Here is a 21,001-nt window from a genome sequence, read left to right on the forward strand (position 1 = left end):
CAGTTTCCCCGAAAACAAAGAGGAGTAGCCGACATATGCCAACTTCAGAGAAAAAGCTAGTTACAGAATGTAGGCAAGCAAACAAAGGCTGGGCGAGAGTGTGGAGCTCCACAAACCTGATATCAAAAACTGAGGAGTGTGACAGAAAGGAGGAAGAAGGAACTGCTAAATACAGGAGAAGAGGGGTAAGGTATAGGTGAAGAGGGTGGAGTTAAGAAAACGCACACACAAGGTGGAACATAGACAAACAGAGAGCAGAGCATTGGTCCCCTGAGCCGGACATATCACCTGAGAAAAACAATACAATGAAGATCTGAGCAGCACGGCTGAACCCGGACAACACGTTCAGCTGGGAGGATGTATGAAAAGTGTCTGACTGTGTGAAGGAGGAAAACATGAGCCTGAAATAACAGGATTGAACATTTTCTTTTTGGATATAACACACAACTGAAGGAGCTGAGGTAAGGATGTTTTACATTACTTTTTTTATTACACTGTCATGTAATATTTTGTTAAGGTTGCTCTTAGGTGGAGTGAGCTCATGTTTATGCATGCTGTTAATGAAATAATAGCTCTAACTGTTTATCTACTGTCTTTCTGTGACCATTGTGATATTCTATCAGTTTTGAGTGTGCAAGCAAGTTCTTTGTTTGCCCTTTATATTTTCCCTTTGAGTGTGTACAAGCATTTATGGGTAAAAAAAAATGCAGATGAACAGGTTTACAGATCTTCTGACGTAAAAGGATGATCATGTGGTTGAAGATTTTCCCTGTGTGGCTGCATTTCTGTTCCTATACACTGCATTTAAAGCAGATCTGAATTCAGATATACAGCATAAAGATTCCTCAGTTAGAAATGATAACATTTTATTTCTGTAAACAGCTTTGGTGAAGCTCATATTGTATTACTTAAGATTGACCAACGATTGAGGTCTGTGCTCTAGACCAAAAGGATCAAAGTTTTGTGTTACATAAGAAGATGGATTAAACAAAAGCAATTTGGTGTGGCAATAAAACATTTGGCATACATCAGAGCCTGTGATACAACATCTGAAGTTCCTGGTCTCAGTTACACGTTCACTCAGACCCCTTCTCATGCTAGATACCTGACAAGAGTCATGTTATTATTCACACATTCAGCCCCAGAGACAAAATGGCTTTCAGGACTACCACTGTCACTTTATGTGTTGTTTTTGTAAAAAGGAAATTTCCTTAAGCTATTACATAACAACTGTAAGCATATGGAAGTATCTAGAAACCTACTGAATATGAAGTTTGACTGTGAACGGTGTATTAGGAATATAAGAAAAAAAAAGGTCTTTTATCACATCTCTTTTTACATTTGACAGGATGTCTTCATTATCAGGCGCAGACGTCCAATGCAACAATGGAGATACTATCTGTGGTAGGTTTTAACAGCAGACAGAACTTGGGGAATTTGGCCACTAACCTGGTCTGGCCATTAGAGGCTTTGTCAAGTGTTAGTGTTAAGACAGACGAACAGATGACATGACATACCAGCCCAGACTGTACAGACAAACATATGTGGCACATTGACATTAGTGTATCTGGCTTGTTGAGTGATCATAAAGATTCATGTTTCCTTGTGTCTGCTCCTGTTTGCAGAGATCCGTGTGTACGAGCAGGAGGTGATCATTGTGCCCATCTTGCTGCTGGCCAGCTTCCTGGTCACTCTGGTCTTCATTATCCTGTTGCGCTTTTGTCCAGAGAAAGTCAGTCGCATCCGTCCACAGGCCAAAAAGTCGGCCTCCAGGAGAGGGCTGCATGGCATTGATGGTAAGACACTGGAATAGACACAATTGTTAGTTGTTGTAGGAATTATTTTTGATCTACACTGTCAGCAAACAGTCAGTAAGCTGATTCCATGGGTGTGTTTAGCTTTTTCCAGGAGGTGTAGTTAAGAGTCCAGGTTCAACTTTCTATGCATTCATTGTTTAGCACTTTTTAAACTGTCCTTACCCCATGTGCGTAGCATCTTTTTCTTCAGCACAAACTCAGCTATCAGTCTGACTTATCATTTTATCAATGTAACAAAGTTTAAGCTGCCAGGAACCCAAAATACAAGACAAAATGACATAGGAGCCTATACAAATATAAAAATCTGTAGTTATAAGCACTCAAAATATTATTATAGAACAATTAATTAAACTAAATAATTAAAGAAAAATGCAATAAATAAAACTACATTACAGGCTATTTACATACATGTGAAATGATTTAATCCTTAAATGATTTTAAACTTTTGTGTCTTTCTCATTTAAAGTCTGTGTATGCCTGTAAATGATTGTTTTTTTTACATTTGATTCACAGTTTTAAAAATGTCTTACAATAAAATGTTTATGGTCATCAGACATAAGTGAAATACCTTGTGAAAGCCCACATCAGCACTTTCAACTGGTTTTCAGTAGGTTTACTATAAATAAAACATGCTCAGTGTATTCACAGTGTGATATACTGTACAGTTGACAGTAGAACCAGCAGCATTCTTGTTTTTTCATTAAGCAAGGAAATGACAGATGACAAGTTTTACAGTTTTAGCATCCACTGTATAATATAATTTCTCCCATGGGGTCAATAAGCACTCCTACGTACTATCTCAGTTTCAGTTAGACATATTTTCCAGCACTAAACAAATAATAAATAGTCCTGTTTAACTGCTCTCATGTAAATCCTTGCATTTACCTCTAATAACAAATATTCTCTGTCTCCCTTTCATCTCTCATCTCTCTATCTCTCCTTGGCTTTCTGTCCATAGCTCCACCAGGTATCAATGTCCTGGAGCATGAAAGTATCGCTCTGGACATGCCCGATTCCTACTCCACCTTCCACCCCCCGAACACTAACCCCTCCAAAAACCCCTCCATATTTTTGGAATCACCCTCTCCCCCGCTCAGCCCCCCACCACAGCCCTTTATGCCCAGTTTCACTCCCATCGTCCAGCCCAGAGAGTTGCCCCGTCAGAGGCTGCCTGAGTCCTTCAACCTGGTCACCCCTATGCCTGTTGCCTTCTCCCTGCACTCCGACTCCTCTGTGTCCCTCTACAGGGCCCGAATGGATAACAGGAACGTGGTACTGCGAGTCCTAAAGGGTGAGATGGTTAAACTTGAATTTAATGGAAGCTCTTAATTGTCTTGTTTGATTTTGAGGACATGGTTTCTGTAACTGCAGTGTTACTCTTTCACTATTTTTCTTTTATCTCCCTCTCATTCCTGCCCTTTACAGACTCTGCTGATGCCACAGAAAGACACAACTTCCTGGGCTTTGCGTCCTTCCTGTCCCAGCTGGGACCACATCCCTTCCTGCCAGAGCTTCTTGGTGTGGTCTCACTTCGAGCTCCTCTGATTACAGTTGTGGAAGAGCTGGAGAACAGAGACCTGCTCAGCTTCCTGTGGCGATGCAGACAGGTATATATTTTTATTACAGAGGGTATAGTGCTGCTGTGTGATAACTCACTTTAAGCATCAAACCATATATTTAAATCAACAACAACAAAAAACATTCACCTGTCAACTTTGAAATGTTAATGTAATCTCTCTTTTTTTCAGGAACATGTGAATCCTCCTTGTGAGATGACTGAGAGACGAATATTTACCTTGGCCAAACAGGTGGCCTCGGCTCTGGTTAGTATGCATACAAACATGTCCTCACCTCCCTATACACTGCACATGTCCACATATTTGATTTTCAAATCACTGACATACGTTTAACCTGTCATGACCCAATCTTAGTATTGACTTGTTGGTAGGGTTTCCCTCCAAAACGCCTTCATCATACCATGCACCTACCCGACAATCCCAAAAGGCAACATTTTGTATAATTGACTCATTACTTTAAACAGAGAAAGGTATTTATCTACAGCAATGCTGGCAGCCCTGGAGGCTTTACATAAGCTAAATATTAACATCAACATGCCACATCAAATTATTTAGAAAAAGGTTAAAGATTCACATTTTAAGCTGATGATGCAGCTAGATGAAAAAATATTTATCAAAGTTATTTCAATTCATCCTGAGGAGAACATGGTTGTCATTACCCATTATGACGTGCAGTTTGTTACATGCAGGCCCCTCCACCACAGTTCATAATGAGTCCAGTTTCATATAAGTACTTCATGTCGACAATGATGACTAAACTGAAATCACCTGCACAGGCGTGTGTGTTTAATCCTGAGATGCCACTTGTCTTGTTGCCCAATCAGGAGTTCCTTCACAGCAAAGATCTTCTCCACGGAAGCATTCGTGCCCGCAGTGTACTGGTCACCAAGGACTTCACTGCCAAGCTTTGGGGCCTGCATGGGGTCCACACAAGGAAGAACCAGGGAGCCACTCAGAGAGATGATTCCAGCATGAAGAAATGGCAGGCACCAGAGCTGTTAGCCAAGAAACCTGCCCGTCAGAGCAGCGACATGTGAGTTTTATCTATTTTCATCTGTTATCTCTGGTATTTTCTGTCGTTGACAACCTCCAATACAATACAATGAAAGACTATAACCATTATTTGCCTCTGTGCGTTCCTCTCTAGCTGGTCATTTGGCATCTTACTGTATGAAATGGCAACATTGGGTAAGTTGAAATTGAACTTTTTACCCATTTAAACTGAATCATCTATTACTGTAATACAGTATCTCTGGTTATGTTAGGCAATTGTAGCTTATGCAAACCCATAAACAGGACTACTTTATACCAATATTGGATTTTAATATGATTATTTTTCATCAGTGTGATGAAGTAATTATAAGGTATTCCATTTGCTGGATTAGCCAAAAAAGGGCCAACCCATCTGGCTATTTTATCCATAAACAGCTTCTGTGTTGATTTTCCAGAAAAGTTAATAACACAATATATATTGATATTGCAATGTAAAAGTACATATACCTTGATACCATATTGCCCACTCCTACCTACAACATTTACTCTTTTCTCTCCAGGTGACGCTCCATATGCAGACATCTCAGTAAATGAGCTTCTGCAGTTTCATCAACGAGGGAAAAGTCTAAAAAAACCTTCCAACTGTTCCAACACGCTGTAAGTTTCCACTGAACGCTCCAGATAACACACAAGCACACCTGAAGCTGAGTGCCGTTTCCCCTCTCTAACAAATGTGCTATAAATCTGTCTTTCAGATACTCCATCATTAAGGGTTGTTGCCAGTGGAAGGATCAAGATCGACCCACTCTGGCTGAAGTGAGCCACAAGATCCACTCAGGAGAGAAAAGTGCCTCTGACAAAGTCCTCAAGGTGTCTGGGACAGTTAACATTGAGCAGTACCTGAAGGAAGCAGGATACGGGGAAAAGAACAGCTACACTGTTTTATGATCATTGCCTGTGCCAGCAAAATAAATTGCACTTTTCTCCCCAATGGTACACTTCTCCAAAACAATAAAAGTGTTCCAGACTGTTGCTTACTTCTGTTTTTGGGCACTGAAATTGTACTTTTATTTTAAGTATTCTCCTACTTCTGGGTCACACAGCATAAATGAGAAAACCTGTATGCTAAGTAAGTTGTCTACTTTTGGGAACCATTCATTTTCTTCTGATTAAGACCTCATTCATGTGCTTCTTTGTCTGATGTGGCAATGCCTAACACTTTGGGAGTTAGGCATTGTTGTTGGGAAAATACAACCAGTAATTTTGTTGTAGTACACGTTAAGATAGCACCAATGTACAGCCGCTGCATCTTAAACTTGTAGTCGATACTGTTAATTTATGACGGTTTTACAGATCTTGTTTAGAACACAATACAAATGTATATTAAGATGTAATATATGTTCTTACCACATTTTTGTATGATTCTTTGGCAGTTGGAAATAAAGGACACAAATGTATTTATGCTATTATTACACTTCTCAGTTCAGTTCATGTGAAATGAGCTCAAACATTTACAAAATCAATGACAAGAACTACAATGAACTTTTTCATTTTCAAGGGGTAATAAAAGCAGACGCACACACGCACAGAGGTCCAGTAACAGGTATTGTTTATTGGTAGTACTGCATACATGTACACAGAGCACTTCCACTTAGCCCTTGAGAGAGCAAACCATGAGGAATACCTATTTTCAGGTAGTTAAGTTGATTAAAGCTACTAAAACTATATCATATTCATGAAAAAAATAATTTTGATTGTAGTACAAAGTGGAAAAGATAAAAAACTAAAACTTTCAGTAACTGGTAAAATGAACTAATTCAAATACCAGGCTTTTTGAGTGTCCTTTGCTCGATTTGATTGAAGCCTGGATTAAACATATATGGTAAATAAACTAATAACTACTAATATATATAATAAGAAATATATATAAATGAAGTGGACTGATGCTGACATCCCTCCAACTCATATCACTAAAGTTAAAGCACCGTTTGAAATACATCAAGAAGGCAACGTTTCTTTTCTTTTTTTTTTTAACCCAACAGATAAACTGTCCTAGTTAGAAGACCTAGCACCAATTACTGCAGGCTGGCAGATTTGCACAGTTTCATTAGAGAATACATACAAAAGGCTTCTACTCACAGCAACAGAAAAACAACAACTGACAAACACTACTGACATGGATACTCTAGACTGCCCAATGCTCACCACTCACACATACAACATGTTTTTGCACATTCAATGTCCAGAAAGTAAACTGTCCATCCCCATGTCTTCACATGACTGATAGTGCACCATTGTTTTGTAAGAAACATCCTCACTTTCCCCATAGTCTTTTTTTACTTCTTACTAAAAGAGGTCCAGGTATTGATTTCAGTGAGACGTTATCAATGACAATGATGCTGGTGTCCCTCTGAAATACGCACTGCATCACTCACGCAGGATGTTGATGGAGGCACAGATCTTGAGAGCAGGACCCAGCTTGATATTCATGGTGGAGATGAGATGGTCCTCTCGCAGGAGCAGCAGAGCCTGCCCGTCTATTTCCTGTGACAGAAACTGGGCAGCCAACTCTTCACAGCCTGGACACCAACCGACAAAAAGACAGGAAGATAGAGTTAGATAAAGAGAACAGGAGACATGGCTATGGCTTTCAAAACTGTTATCTCACATAACACCAACCTTGAAGTGAAGAGATAAATCTGAAGACTTCTTCCACACTCCACTGAGCAGGAGTTGCTGAGAGAAAGTTAGCCCCATCTAGTGGGAGGCTACCAGGAGCTGAGCTGTCAGACGGAGGAGCGCTACGCTCAGCTCTAGAGCAGGAGTGTGAAGAGCTTGGGGACAGTGAAGGAGAATCGTCCTCCTCTTCTTCCCCGTCGCTGGATACGTCCTCCGAGCGACTGGACTCAGAGTGACACTACGCCCACAAAAGTGGAGAAACAAAAGCCAATAATAAAACTTCAGAGAGGAAGCTGCATTTGTGGATAATGACATGATATATAAAGCATTAGGCAGCCATTTTTCTACTATCAACAATTGAATTCCAAGTATTGCCCAACAATACTTTCTGACTACTGTCTGTGGTACTCAAGCCAATCCATTTTCCCTGAAGATGTAAATATTTATCAAAGACAGATCACAAGTACAAAATATCATCTTTAAAAGAGGTTAAATAATGTTCTCCAGCTGGGCACTGTAGTTTTCAAAAATCACTCAGGAGTAAATGGTGCATTTGTTGGACTATTTTGAGCTGCGAAATAATACACAATTAGGACACTACAGTAGCAGGAGAGTGTATGGGACTCAATAAACTGCAGTGCCTGTGTTCACTATATTGAGGAAACATGTCATCCAGTGCAACATTGTGGCCCATTTTATAATTAGAAAAATATAGAATATCAACAGTCTCATCCTCTGAACTACAGATCGTACCTTAACAGATAGATGCCTGCTTGAAATGTTATTACAGGTGATATTAGAACTGCTCCTGCGAGAGGGGCCTCTTCGCCTAGCGGCGCTCTCAGTGGGTGCTGGAGGCGTTGCCAGCCCTGCCCCACTCCTCCCTCTGCTTGTCTTGAAGTGTTGGCTGCAGCTCACATTATACCTGTGGATCCAGGAGCACAGTCAAAACTCAGGAAGACATTTCTTAGACTTTTGTTTGGTATAGTCTTTGACTGGTTTCTTTATTAAATATGGTTACCTAACCTTAATGTAAAGCACAGTAGAGTTTTTGGTCACCAAACAACAAACCAAAATAAAAACAATGCCGAAACGGAAAGATAAAGAAAATCGTACCTCTTGGCACAAGTATTTGAACAGAACCTCTTTGATCCTCTGAACTGGCTGGCTGGGGCAAGGCTTCCACAGTACTCACACTTTAACACTGAAGAGGAAAAGGGAGGGATAAATCTACGTTACACATTTATGAAATAATGATTATGCACACAGATTCATGGTATCAAACTTGATCCTTAAAAAAAGAGAGCTACTTCACCACTTACATTGAGGTCCATTTTCAGAGCGGCCAACCAAGGCGAAATCTCTGTCTTTGAGGAGTCCAGCAACCTTTTACATCAAATACAATAAGAAACGTTTTTACAAGGAAAAGTGCATAGCTGAGTATTTCAAATCAGAGATTTGATTCATTGCAAAATCTATGTCATCACAACAGTGGACACTTACAGGGAAGGGCTCAGCTCCCTCCTGGATGACAAATCCCTCTATGAGGTGGGTGAGGACTTGAGGTTTGACCACTGCCTGGGGAACAGGCGCTCTGTCTTTGTCCCCATGCCCGACTCTTGACAAGGGCAGAGGCAAGGACAGGGTGGGAGGGGATGAGAAGGCAGCTGCTACAGGAGGAGCTAGTGAAAATCAAAAGAAACAGGGAAAAACAATGAGCTTTCAACCAGATTTCTAGACTTCGTTAAAAAATTTTAATCTTTGCTTGATTTGGAGAGGATAAATTGACATACCCGAGTCCTTTGTCGGGGCAGGGGATAAGGGGGGAGCAGAATCTTTCATGGGTGTAGAGTCTGAAGATTCTGTCGCCATCTCATTTGGCGCGTCACTGTCAGATTTTCTCTTCAGAGAACCAATAGCAGGCTTTATCTAATGGTATGTGGGGGGGAAAGAACGGTTACAATACTTGACAGTTATCCTTAACACCAAACCAAAGAAGTGTCAGTGTCGCTAAGTACGTCCTTTCAATGGTTGGTCTTACCATAGCGCTGTTGTTGGAGACTGTGTTAACATTTCCGCCAGCTGTACTTTCCTGGGCCGTGCTGCTTCGTGCCAGTGCCAGGGCCACAGCCTGTGCGTTTCCTGTTAAGCCCTGCCTGGCTCCCACAAGCTGCACAGGGATGTGGGGAGTGTTGTGCTGGGTGTTGCTAGGTGGAGCTGGGAGAATGGGAGGTGGGTGTCGAGGAGGCAGCTGTACAGGTAAGCGTTGTCCTTGAGCTGTCTTGGGCTGGATTGGCACAGGTCCTTTTTCTGCAATAGTGCTGGCCTGTTGTAGGGGCTGCACCACCAGAGTCTGCGTATTAACGTTGGCTTTTGGGGTCACTGGGCCAATAGTATAGCCCTGGGTGGTGGGAGGAACATTTGAGGTGGGCACCAGGATCATGGGGGCAGCAGATGAGGACAGGAGGAGTTGGGAAAGAGGGAGTGCTGGAGAGGAAGTGGAGGAAGGAGCTACAGAAGCAGCAGGAGTAACATTCTTTAGAGTCATAGTGTTGGCATTGGACTGCTGAGTAAAGTTGGTTTTGGCCATTTGTTGCTGCTGTTGTGGTTGCACTTGCTGCTGCTGAGATGTCTGGGCAAACGTCTGCTGCTGCTGCTGCTGTTGACCAAGAGGAAATCTAGCTATATCTTTCCTCTCTGGAAGCTCAGCCTTTACAGCAACTGCTCTAGGAGCGGAAGCACAGTGTAAGGCCAGATTCTGCACCTGTAAAATTAACAAAGGAATAGGTTGTGGTGAAATGCATTTGAGAAAACTAGCAGAAGTGTGCTTAGTGGTGTCAAATAGTCTTCCCATGACAATTACATATCTGAAAACTATCACATATCTAAGACTGTATGACTTTAAATAGCTCAGACCTCACATTAATGGTAATTGTACTCAAACCTGATCATTGTCAGACTGGGCTGTGGTAGGTGCGACTTCATGCTGCTGCTGCTGCTGCTGCTGCTGCTGCTGCTGCTGCTGCTGCTGCTGCTGCTGCTGCTGCTGCTGCTGCTGCTGCTGCTGCTGCTGCTGGGCTGTGTCTGGGCAACTGTTGCTGTACCACCAGGCATGAAGATGAGCTGAGAGGCAAGGGGAGCCCTGAGAGAGCGGTTGACCTATGTGAGGAGCAAGACAGATGGTCAACCTTAAAATAACAAATATTTCAATGAATGACTCACGGATCACTTAACTACATGGTATAATCTGTGCATCATTCGTTCATTTGTTTTTCAAAATATAACCAGAAAGCAAAAAATGACTTGTTTTCTCAATACTCGTTTCCAAAACCAAAATGAAAAAAAAGAATAACAAATTGTTTTTCCAATTTCCGATTTTGTGCTCAAATGAAAACTGGAAAAAACGGATAAAAAGCTTTTCATCCAATTCTGATATTTTCAACTGACGCAAATTGCATGACCCGGAAGTGATCTCTACTTGGACGCTATCAATACATGTAGGAACAGACACGGCCCAATGTGAATAATAGCCCCACAATATGAATACAGTTTGATTATAACTTTTATTTTGTTAGTAACCGTTATTGTATAATTGAAATATTAAACTTTTCATGGGATTTCCCCCTTTCTGGTCTATATCATCTGCTAAATTATTTGGAGACAGTGGCCAGTGGAGACAAAATGTATCCCCCACTCAAAGGTAGCCAGAAAAAGTGAGTGTCTTGCAGCAATGACAGTTAAGTTTTAGGCACCAAAACGATTAGTTAAGTTTAGGAAAAAGATTGTGGTTAAAACACTCCCGAGGGAACAAACAAGCGTTGCCTGGGTGAAAGTAGGCTATTTTGTTTTTGCCGCAAAGTGAACTCCGCTCTCCGCCTTGAAAGTGCTGTGTTTTATGTTGACACCACGTTGCACCACGTTGTTTCATTTTGAGATTATTTTCCATTGGATTCTGAAGTTCATAAATAGCCTAAATGTTGTTGAGTGGACGGGGGATTTAATTCTTGCATGTTTTGTCGTGCATGATCAAATATATATTCATATCTGATAGTGTCCTATGGTTCTAGTAGAGATCACTTCCGGGTCACGCAATTTGCATCAGTTGAAAATATCAACATTTTATGATCTGCTCATTCGTTGTTTTCCATTTTTCATTTGAGCATCAAATCGGAATTTGGAAAAACAAGTTGTTATTCGAGTATTGAGAAAACAAGTAATTTTTTGCTTTTATTTAAAAAATGAATTAACAAATAATACACAGATTTGGATTACTTAAGAATTTGTGAACAATGTTTGGTGTTAAGTGCTCATTTTTTAAAACCATTCCAAGACATTATGCTGTTTCACTGATTCTCTTGAGACATTTTCTGTTGATAGAGTTCAGTTTATGTAGGTTTTACCTTATGTATACTTATAGAGGCCATTGCTGCCATCTTCTGTAACTGCTCTTAGAGTAGTAGTAGAGTAGAATGCATGACTCTAGTTATCAGTAGCAGGAGATACCAACCCAAGAGTAACTCACCAAATCAATAAGCTTTCACAAACAGAATAAAGGTTGAATTATTATATCACAAGAATTGGTGACACAGACATGCACAATAAGCCTTTATGTATTATATTATACTCATAAATGGACACAGCGCATGTACAATTTTTAACTCACCCTAAGATACATCTGTCCTTGTCCTGCAGAGTTTCCACCCAGCAGCACTGATTGGTTGAGAGCTGTTGTTGTTGCAGGGGTGGCTGGACCGTGAGGACGGGAATTGGTCATGGTACCTCCCGCAGATGTGGTGCTTAAGTTGACCTGGGAGAAACAGAACATTTTAGATTTTTTATCAAACCTACCTTACCATTTTTAAAAAACTAGCTGTGTAATCCATAACTCAAGCAACTTACAACAAAACTTACAGTGGTGGTCGTCTGGGACATGCTGTTACTTGGGGTATTGGACTGACGACTGGCTGCAAGCGTGGCCTGGTTTAAAAAGAGAATGAAAGGGATGTTGTGTAATGCTTCTGTTTATCATATTTTTGAACTGCCTGCCTTCCTGTCATAATTCTGGTTACCTGTTGCACAGCAGCCAAGTTGTGGAGTTGTGCACTATTGATCTGCTGCTGCAACATGAGCTGCTGGAAGTACTGAGCTGCATTTGGCTGTCTTTGCAGTGCTTGGAGAGCCTAAACAAACACACACACACAGATACATGTTTTAAGACTGATGCAAAAGTCTTTATATTTAAACAGTATATTATTAACAATTCAAGATAACAAACATTAGCCTTTTCATCACATCTAGGCAGTCGTTTATGCACACCTGTACAGCCTGTCTCTCATATAGAGACATGTGGGCTATCTGGGGTGCACGAGAGTTCCCGCTTGTTTGAGGATTTCCATTGGTGGTGCCTGTGTTTTGGTCTTCACCTGCATCCATGTTTGCTGCTCAAAACACAGAAACTGCTCATCAAAAGTAGTTGTGACCAAACGCTTATGTTGTATACACAATAAATATTTCTATGAATTGCAGAACTTCTAACTGAAGATATCTTAGCGTGAAGACTTGTTAAACATGCAATTTAGCACTATTTACTGGTAGCCTAGAAATCTAGACGCAGCCAGGGTCAACATCTTGATGTGGGTCTGGCTTGTCAGGCTACACAATAAAAAATAAAATATATAAAGACTTAAATCATCAGTTACTAGTTAAGTACATTACAACCAAATTCGGTGTCAACTCAGTATGTTTCAAATGTCTAATACTGCTGACATTAAAAAGGAGACTTCATTTAATCTAGAGTAACTTAACACTGCTGTAATGCACAACATTTCCAGTTCTCTGATTGTTTTTAACAGAGGTAACGTTAATGTTAGCTACTTATTCTTTCAGAGGACCCATAAATCACAGCTTGCTACACCCCTGCACAAACAGTATTTTTAACTACTTATGAGCTTGCCAGACGTTACTACTATGCCACTAAAAATAGAGGCAATGTATGAGCATTGAAGCATTTTCATTAGCGCTTGTTAACATGATAAATGAATACAGGAGAAAGAACAACATGGAGGAAAGCTCAAAACACCAAGAAAGAAGCTAGCCAGCTGTGGCTACCTACAATGGACTTTGCTTAACAAAAGTATGACATACCATAACTAAAATACATTAACGTTTATAACGAGGATAGAAAAAGAAGACCGAGTTCAGAAACATTAGATGAAAGGAAAAATCTGTTAGTTTCGTATAAACACTTAATAGTAGAAAATGTTCAGCGTTAGTTCAACATAAGCTAGATAGGCTAACTAACTAGCAATGCTAGGTTCTTACTGCAGGCAGAAAGCTAGCAACTACCTGGCTATTACGCTTGCACGAAGTCAACGTTTAGTGTTTTTCGGCGTGCTTATGTGTTTACCTCTCCTTGGTATCTGTGTCCTTCACACTTAAATGCACTCAAGTTTATATTGCGATGTTGGCTTTAACTTCAAACAACGATAGCCCTTTTCAGGGTTTTTGCCTCCAACGAAACCCCGCCTCTTAAATCCCTTTCTTCTTCTTTGTGTCTGTTGGCGGACGGCAAACCGAGGTTAAATAATGCATACCGCCACCTACTGTATCAGCGTGTGTAGATCCCAAACACACTCCAGTGCAGTGGAATCAGAAAAGGCCACAATAAGTTGCACTTGCCTGGAATTTGCCTTGGTGAATAGTGCAAACATAAGCAAACATATTAAACATGAATATGAAATAAACTATAAATAAATATACATACAAAATAACAGTTTTGCATAAGAAAAAGAGGCTGAATGGGTTGAGTGCAGAATGTGTAAAAATATATACAGTATGGGCAATGAGTGGATGTATGTATGTGCTGTATGTATCCTAAAATGTAATGTGTTATTAGAGATAAGGGACATGTGTGATAGGGCGCTACTCTGGCAAAGTTACTAGTATAAATGAAAGTTGTTTAAACCATATGACAACATAATTGACATAATTTCAGCTCCACCTCACACCTGCAGAATAAGACTTAAATGCTAAGGCCTTAAAACTATACAGGTGTTATATTTATTTAAATGCCAGGGGCTACATCTACTTGCCTACAACACTGCAAGTTTGCCTTATTTCATCATTACATCAATTACCTCACCCCCACGGCAGATATTTCAATTTAAGAATGACACTTTACACTAAATGACTCATACATTTATAAATAGTTTAGTGTAGTACTGTATTGTATTGTAGACGTGGAGTGTAATTTATGATTTCTGTTAGCAGTATTAATGTTCTTTTCTGTTTCCCAGCCAAGTTTTTCTCAGAATAAGGTTTCTTGGTATTCCATCTTGTAAAGGGGTCATTGCACGGGTGGAATATGGTTTCAAAAAATATTAAATGCAAATGTTGTTCAAAGGTTTCTTGGTAAATTTTGGTTTTTAGGTTTCAGGCTTGGTTTAAGAACCAATTTTGAAATCAAATTGGTAAACCTGATTATTTTTCCTGAAACATTTGCCAAGTGGTATATGGTCCAAACACTACTCAACGTTAGCAAATATCTTAATCATGAAGTAAATTTAAATATAAATTATTAATAAAAATGTATTGTGCATAAAATGTTTTTATTAAAACATGTCACATTCATTAAATCTCCAAAGGTGAGTGCACTTAGGTGTGTACTAATTTCACCACTACAATGGGCATACATAAACTACTTTCATCTTTTATTTTTGATGGAATCTGAAAACAAACAAAACAGTTGGTAGATTGAAATCATCCTTGAAACAAACAGGTCATTATATTAATCTAGAGGTTGTTCAGTTCACTACAACCACGGGTGTAACCTTTTCTACCAGATTGTGATCCAGGATGTGAATCACCGAACTAAGCAAAGAAATGTCAACCTAAAAAACACAAAAAGCAAGTCATAGAAACAAAACAAACCTAACGTAAGTGCACACTGACAACAATATAGTAACTTGATTCACAACTGAAACTTCCTAACATAATTTTGCCCTCAAGGTCAAAAATCCTGCTTTAATCCTTAACAATTTCTAAAAAGTATTATCAGAGCTGTAACATAATATATTGATACAGGAAATGTATAGAAAATAACAGTAAGTGCTTTCATTGTAGCTCTATTCTCCTAAATAAGCAATGCATCAGGCATTAAGCAGCCTTAATATTTGGTCAAAAGAAAACTTGCACCCTATAATGTTTTTGTTTTTGTGTGTGCGTGTGTGTGTGTGTGTCAGTTTAACCATGTAGGCATTTTGATCAGTCTTCCCACTACAAAATTCATTATTAAATAGGTTTGAGATTATGAACAATAATATTTTGCTGTGTGTTCATTTATTCTATGAAAATACAAGTACATATACTACATATATACCATACATCTTGATATCATAAATTATAAATAGCAGAATTCATATATTAATCTCTTGTAATTGCCTATCACTGTGTGGTAGCGTTTATAAACTAAAATTAGTGATTTGAGATGTAATTACATTTTGCATTTTAGTTAGATGCTTTGCTTTAAACATCAAATTTGTAAGTTTAGCGCATCAAGTTAACAGCATTGTAGACCTCACTGATAAAAATTGAGAGGATGGGACACCAATAATTTGTTTTTATTTCTGGCTAAAAAATGTTTTTTACTGAGGTGGTCTGCTCCGCTAGTCCCCACGGCCGGTATATGGTTGTCACAGATAGCGGCTCTTCTCCCTCTGGAGAAACTGACTTATGACCTCAAATATAATTCCAAAAGATTCTGGAGACGTTGGAGACCATTGCATTCCTTCCTGCAGAGATTCTAACTTAATTGTTTTTGCTTAAATCTGTATGTACTTTGCTATGTATTTCTTGTACAGTACTAGTTTGTTATTTTATATACTTTTCTATCATTCTTTCAACTTAATTTGTAGACATTGCAGCATCTGTTGTTTGTTTGGGGTGTGATTTTTTGGTTGTATTTATGTGTACATATACAGTATATATTGTCTGTTGGGGTGTGTCTGTTAAACTAAAAAAAAAAAAAAAAAAAAATTAAGAGGATGGTTGATTACAATGGTCAAACTCCGATTTCAGTCAGGAAACTGGCAATACTCAACATTTTAGGAAGAAAATATTTAGCATTGATGTAGAAGCTTTTCCCTATAATGTGGGAGAAAGGAAAAAAGCCCAACTAAAAATATAAAAGTCAGTCGAGCTATGGTTTCTGCAGTGATTTCTACTTGTGTAGCAAAATTGTGAGCACAGTCACAGAAATAAACATTCACATTCTCAGATTACTTTCAAAACACAAAAACTGATTAAAAGCTAAATTACACAAGTTAAAGCACTTGTGTGTTTTGTAACCTGCAACTGTCAGTGCACAACCGGGTCCCAGGTAAAGCAGCTTGCTGCAACCTGCACCAACTTCCAACAATCAATCAATCATTAGCTAAGCAGAAAAAGAAATGGCAGCAATATGTCGTTAAGTTTAAAATCAGGCAGAAATCCAACTTCTTAACTTCTCCCTTTTGTGCCAGATTTCCAAGGGAGAAGAGTATTTATTGTCACTTTGTAATCTTGGATGAATCACTCATTTGTTTGACATCAAACAGCTGAATGAAATGCATGGGGTAGGAAGAGGAGACATGTCTGCCAGCCCTATGAGCAACATGCCCTCTTAAGTGACAAGCAGATCACACAGTAGCTAGGCACAAGTATGGAATACACGCAAAGTGTTGACAGGTCCTAACCTAAACCTGCACAAGAAAAACAAGACTTGTGTCTAACAGCAACCTGTAACCTGCGAAAGAGTAAACTGTGTCACACAGTGAAGATTTCTGTCCCATATCTGACATATTGAGGTCACATAGGTAGTAAGTGGTCATCTCTCTCCTCTGGCTCTTCTTCTAAAGGTTCTGCGGCTACTCCCCTGTAAGCCGGGGCTTCCTCCCGTTTTTCTGATCGGCACACAAAGTCACACCCATCCTGTAAGGGGAGGTAAAGTTTTTTCAATTTTTCAATTTCCAAAGAAATAACATGAGCCTGATCTTTTAATGGCGTTATGTATCAACTGCACTCAGCTTACCGCTGTCAGATTGCCGACCTCCAACCAAAAAGCATAATTTGGGAATTGCTCCATCCCTTTGGCTCCAACAATCAGTCGTTGGTAAAGGAAACCTCCGATAAGATAAACAGCCAGAAGACAGAAACCACTGGAAGAAGAGAGGGACTATGCTATTATTATATGCTTTAACGTTAAGGGATTTTGTGCACACACACACACGCACGCACACACTCACTCTTTACGCACATGATGAGTATTATGGAGCCAGTGCTGATGTGGGACTCAATAGCTGGGCACACTGCACTGGAGTCCAGCTCAAACAGGTAGAAACAGTCCTGCAACCTATCCCTGTCCTCTAACACCACCTTCATCTCGCCCTGGGAATGAGATGGAGAGAGACAAAGGGAAATATAAAGCAACAAAGATCCTAATTTAAAGACAAGGTGCAAGACAACATGTCTCACGGGAGAAACATTAGCACCGTGTGTCACCCTGATTCACATTTTAGACAACCCAATCTGATGTCATCCAGCAACATGCTGCATTGAACAGGCGCACATTCACAATAGATTACTTTGTAACATGAATGAGGTATTTCTATAGTTCCCTTGTAATCATCAAGATGAAGAATAAAATAACTGTGATAACTTGTCATAATATCATAAACCACTGTGCAGAGTTTGTGGATATGTTATCATATAAGATTCATTTCTGGATCACACCGTGTCGTACCTGAAGCAACCTGCCACCAATGAAGCCCCTTGCATTTTTGTTTTAAACACGGTGCCATTTTAAACTAGCATTTCTTTTCACAAATCTGATGATCTAAAAATGTGATGCTCTAAAAGCCATCTGTGTTTCTTTTACCACGTCCGTTTTTCTGTCACAAGAGATCATGACAATGGCTTTCCTGTTTTTCTTAGAGCAGTGGGCATCATATTTGTCCCCGTTTGTGTAGCTCAACATCACCCAGTCACCTGCAAAGGAAGGAAAGTGTCAAAATAGACAACGCAGACATAAAACAGATCTAAAGCACCCTATGGAATGGTTAATCCCATGATCAATATAAAAAATGCACACTAAACAATTGTAACACATGTTTTGGGATTTGTGTGCTCCTAGTTTGTCTCAAACACAAGGCAATTCTCCAACATAACATTCCAATTCACAGATGGTTAATATCCACACACAAAGTCAGGGTAAATTAGGATGAAATTGTTATATTTTGCAGAGACTTACTTCCTCCAATAACATGTGTTGCATCATACATGCCAATCACTGTTGGTTTTTCTTCCATTTTCATGCTGTCCAACTGAACAACTCCAGCTCTTGGAACACCCCATGCATCCCCACACAACTGGAACACATATGTGTAACTCTCAGTTCCATTCTTCGTCACTGCTGTAATGCTGTCAACATGAGAACAAATCCCGGTTAACAACTAATATGCGAGAAAAGGCACAACACTGAATGGCAAAGGACAGTCAGGCAAAATGCTTCCGTCATGGCTGGTTTGCATATTCAATTAGTGCTGATTTTAGATTGATAACAGGCAATCCAAAACCAATCTAACGTCATATTGAATTGCACTGAATATGCAGCTACACAATTGAGTCACTTCTTACTTCTTATGGGCGAGTGGCTCTAGTCGGTTGAGGACTTTCCGTTCTGAGACAGACTCAGAGATCAGTTTACAGTTCTTGGTGCCATCAGCGGTGTACACCCCACTCCCACACAGGACCAGCTGAACAACCAGGGTCCACACCAGGAAGGGCCCTCCACCCTGACTGTTGACCACCTGACATAGATGTTGCATGAAAAAAAAAAAAGGGACTTTTGTTTCATTTATCACCATTCAAGCAATTCTCAAATGTAATGCTTATCATTTGTTTTAAATTAGGGTTAGACAATATGAAAATATGCTGTGTAAGACAATATTAACCGTCTACCATCAGAGATTTTTCCATACCGTTTATACAATAGTAGAATAAAGGAGTTGGTACTATGGTAGCAAAATTGCAAAAAGTTGCTGCCTTTATTTCTCTGAAACTGAATAATCTTGGGGTTGAGACTGTTGATCCGGTATAGGAGACTGCACTACTCAGTATGACACGATGTGCCCGGCTATGACATGAACTTCCACGATAACCTTCGAAGTCAATGTGACTTCTAATGTGACTGTTATCACCACTGTTCATCACGCCCCCAACCGGCCCGTCAGACACCGCCTACCAAGAGTCTGGGTCTGCTGAGGTTTCTTCCTAAAAGGGAGTTTTTTCTTGCCACTGTCGCAATAGCCACTGCTAATGCTTGCTCTTGAGGGAATTACTGTAATTGTTGGGGTTTTGGAATTTATAGAGTGTGGTCTAGACCTACTCTATCTGTAAAGTGTCTCGAGATAAGTTTTGTTATGATTTGATACTATAAATAAAATTGAATTGAATTGAATTGAATTGAATTGATCAAAACAAGCCATTTCAATACGACACCTTCGGCTCTGGAAAATTATAATGGGAATTTTTTTTTAACAAAATGAGAGGGAAATCAATTAAAGAAATAATTGGTAGATAGATATATAATGAAAATAATTGTTAGTTGCAGCTCTAATCCTTTTAACAACTCTATTATGGGAAAATCAAAGAACAGGAATGCTTCATGGTAATAGTGGATTTGTATACGATTTTTACATTAATGTGATAAAGTACCTTGATTTGTCAGGTATTTAATTGAACTGACTAACCAAAAAAGACAAACCAGCACATACATTAACATCTAACATTTACCAAGAAAGAGGATTTTATCCATACAGCCCACACATTTTAAACATAATTCAAAATTAAGTGGTGGGATTTTTAATTGCATATCTCCTGTTCATAATAAAAGGTACTTGCATGCTCATGTATTTGCTTCCTAATCACAAAAAACCACAACTTGGAGAAAATGAACTGTCCATTTCTTGGACAAAAAACTATGTTAAGTGTAGTAGGCTATATAATCCAAGGACACAAAAACAGAATACGACCCCTATAAACTCATCGTGTAATTGGGAAATGAAGTTATGAAACCACATATTAAGCCAGCCATATACAGTGTGTGCATGCATGCAAAATGTCTGTTCATCTCCGCATGAGGAAATAACTTTTGCTGAGAAAATACAGTCAGATGAAAACCCCTCTCTGAAAGGCTTAACCGAGTTTACCGTTAGGCTACATTGTTCACCTACCTTCATGACTTATTCTGCTGCCAACAAGCGGGGAAAGCTTCTTTGTTAGTTACAGTTTAACAAATGTTTAACCATGAAGCCCGTTGATGATGTAGTGAGCTTGCTGGCGCTAACGTCGCTTCCTGGTTGACTTAGAAACCATAAAACTGCTATTTTGTTAAGCAGATACAATCAAGTCAATCTGCATGTGTTCGGGAGTTTTAAATGATCATTATTAGCTGCACCCTGTTCCTGTCCTTAATAACAAAAGCGCTTTTCCTCAGAACGTGTGAAGTGGCATCGCCATTGACATATGGGCATCGCAGAGGCTAACAGGCTACAGACAGCAGCGGAGTGCGGAAGTGAAACTAAACACACGCGCGCATGTGACCGTCGAAATGAAGCTTGACCAATGAGCTGCAGCTGAATCTTACCCGCATCAGCTGACTAGAAACAGATCACTCCGTGCGTTCATGGACATCAGAAAAACGGTTTTCCGAGTGAAAACGTCACCATTCACGTAACGTCCTATGGGAATCAGATTATTTACTTATCCCCCCGGTCATGAATTTAAGATTTATTTAAAATGTATTTATTAGGACAATGCACATCAATCAACATCTCTGTAAATGTGCCCGTGTTATTACATTTTCAACTGTAGTCCTATCTAGAATGCATGTCTTTATAG

At 39.6% G+C, this 21,001-nt stretch overlaps 3 protein-coding genes across 5 annotated transcripts; 1 reads left to right on the forward strand and 2 right to left on the reverse strand.

Annotated features, from left to right (window-relative positions):
* Positions 1 to 1,349: 1,349 nt before the first annotated feature.
* On the forward strand, positions 1,350 to 5,657 carry styk1b (serine/threonine/tyrosine kinase 1b). The gene is made up of 9 exons (XM_028580758.1): positions 1,350 to 1,404; positions 1,626 to 1,796; positions 2,776 to 3,108; positions 3,243 to 3,424; positions 3,566 to 3,640; positions 4,219 to 4,427; positions 4,542 to 4,582; positions 4,948 to 5,044; positions 5,143 to 5,657. The coding sequence occupies exons 1-9, from the start codon at positions 1,350 to 1,352 to the stop codon at positions 5,333 to 5,335; spliced, it is 1,356 nt and encodes a 451-aa protein (XP_028436559.1). The 3' UTR covers positions 5,336 to 5,657.
* A 322-nt stretch (positions 5,658 to 5,979) lies between these two features.
* Positions 5,980 to 13,659, reverse strand: phc1 (polyhomeotic homolog 1). Of its 3 annotated transcripts, none has more exons than XM_028580938.1 (15): positions 13,473 to 13,659; positions 12,383 to 12,504; positions 12,136 to 12,246; positions 11,966 to 12,043; positions 11,730 to 11,873; positions 10,142 to 10,225; positions 10,011 to 10,079; positions 9,108 to 9,830; positions 8,860 to 8,995; positions 8,570 to 8,748; positions 8,389 to 8,452; positions 8,183 to 8,270; positions 7,820 to 7,991; positions 7,067 to 7,304; positions 5,980 to 6,966 (listed from the first exon to the last, which is right to left on the reverse strand). In XM_028580938.1, exons 2-15 carry the CDS (start codon positions 12,497 to 12,499, stop codon positions 6,815 to 6,817), a joined length of 2,355 nt encoding a protein of 784 aa, XP_028436739.1. In that variant the 5' UTR covers positions 12,500 to 12,504; positions 13,473 to 13,659; the 3' UTR covers positions 5,980 to 6,814. The 3 variants fall into 3 exon arrangements, with proteins under 3 accessions (XP_028436739.1, XP_028436736.1, XP_028436737.1); XM_028580935.1 differs by having other exon boundaries at positions 10,011 to 10,091; XM_028580936.1 differs by having other exon boundaries at positions 10,011 to 10,091; positions 11,978 to 12,043; positions 13,473 to 13,657.
* A 1,095-nt stretch (positions 13,660 to 14,754) lies between these two features.
* On the reverse strand, positions 14,755 to 20,719 carry m6pr (mannose-6-phosphate receptor (cation dependent)). The gene is made up of 7 exons (XM_028581033.1): positions 20,335 to 20,719; positions 18,737 to 18,909; positions 18,351 to 18,520; positions 17,979 to 18,088; positions 17,358 to 17,488; positions 17,133 to 17,259; positions 14,755 to 17,032 (listed from the first exon to the last, which is right to left on the reverse strand). The coding sequence occupies exons 1-7, from the start codon at positions 20,338 to 20,340 to the stop codon at positions 16,910 to 16,912; spliced, it is 840 nt and encodes a 279-aa protein (XP_028436834.1). The 5' UTR covers positions 20,341 to 20,719; the 3' UTR covers positions 14,755 to 16,909.
* Between the last annotated feature and the right edge of the window lie 282 nt (positions 20,720 to 21,001).

The sequence above is a fragment of the Perca flavescens genome, chromosome 6, assembly GCF_004354835.1.
Source record: "Perca flavescens isolate YP-PL-M2 chromosome 6, PFLA_1.0, whole genome shotgun sequence".
Taxonomy (NCBI): Eukaryota; Metazoa; Chordata; class Actinopteri; order Perciformes; family Percidae; genus Perca; species Perca flavescens.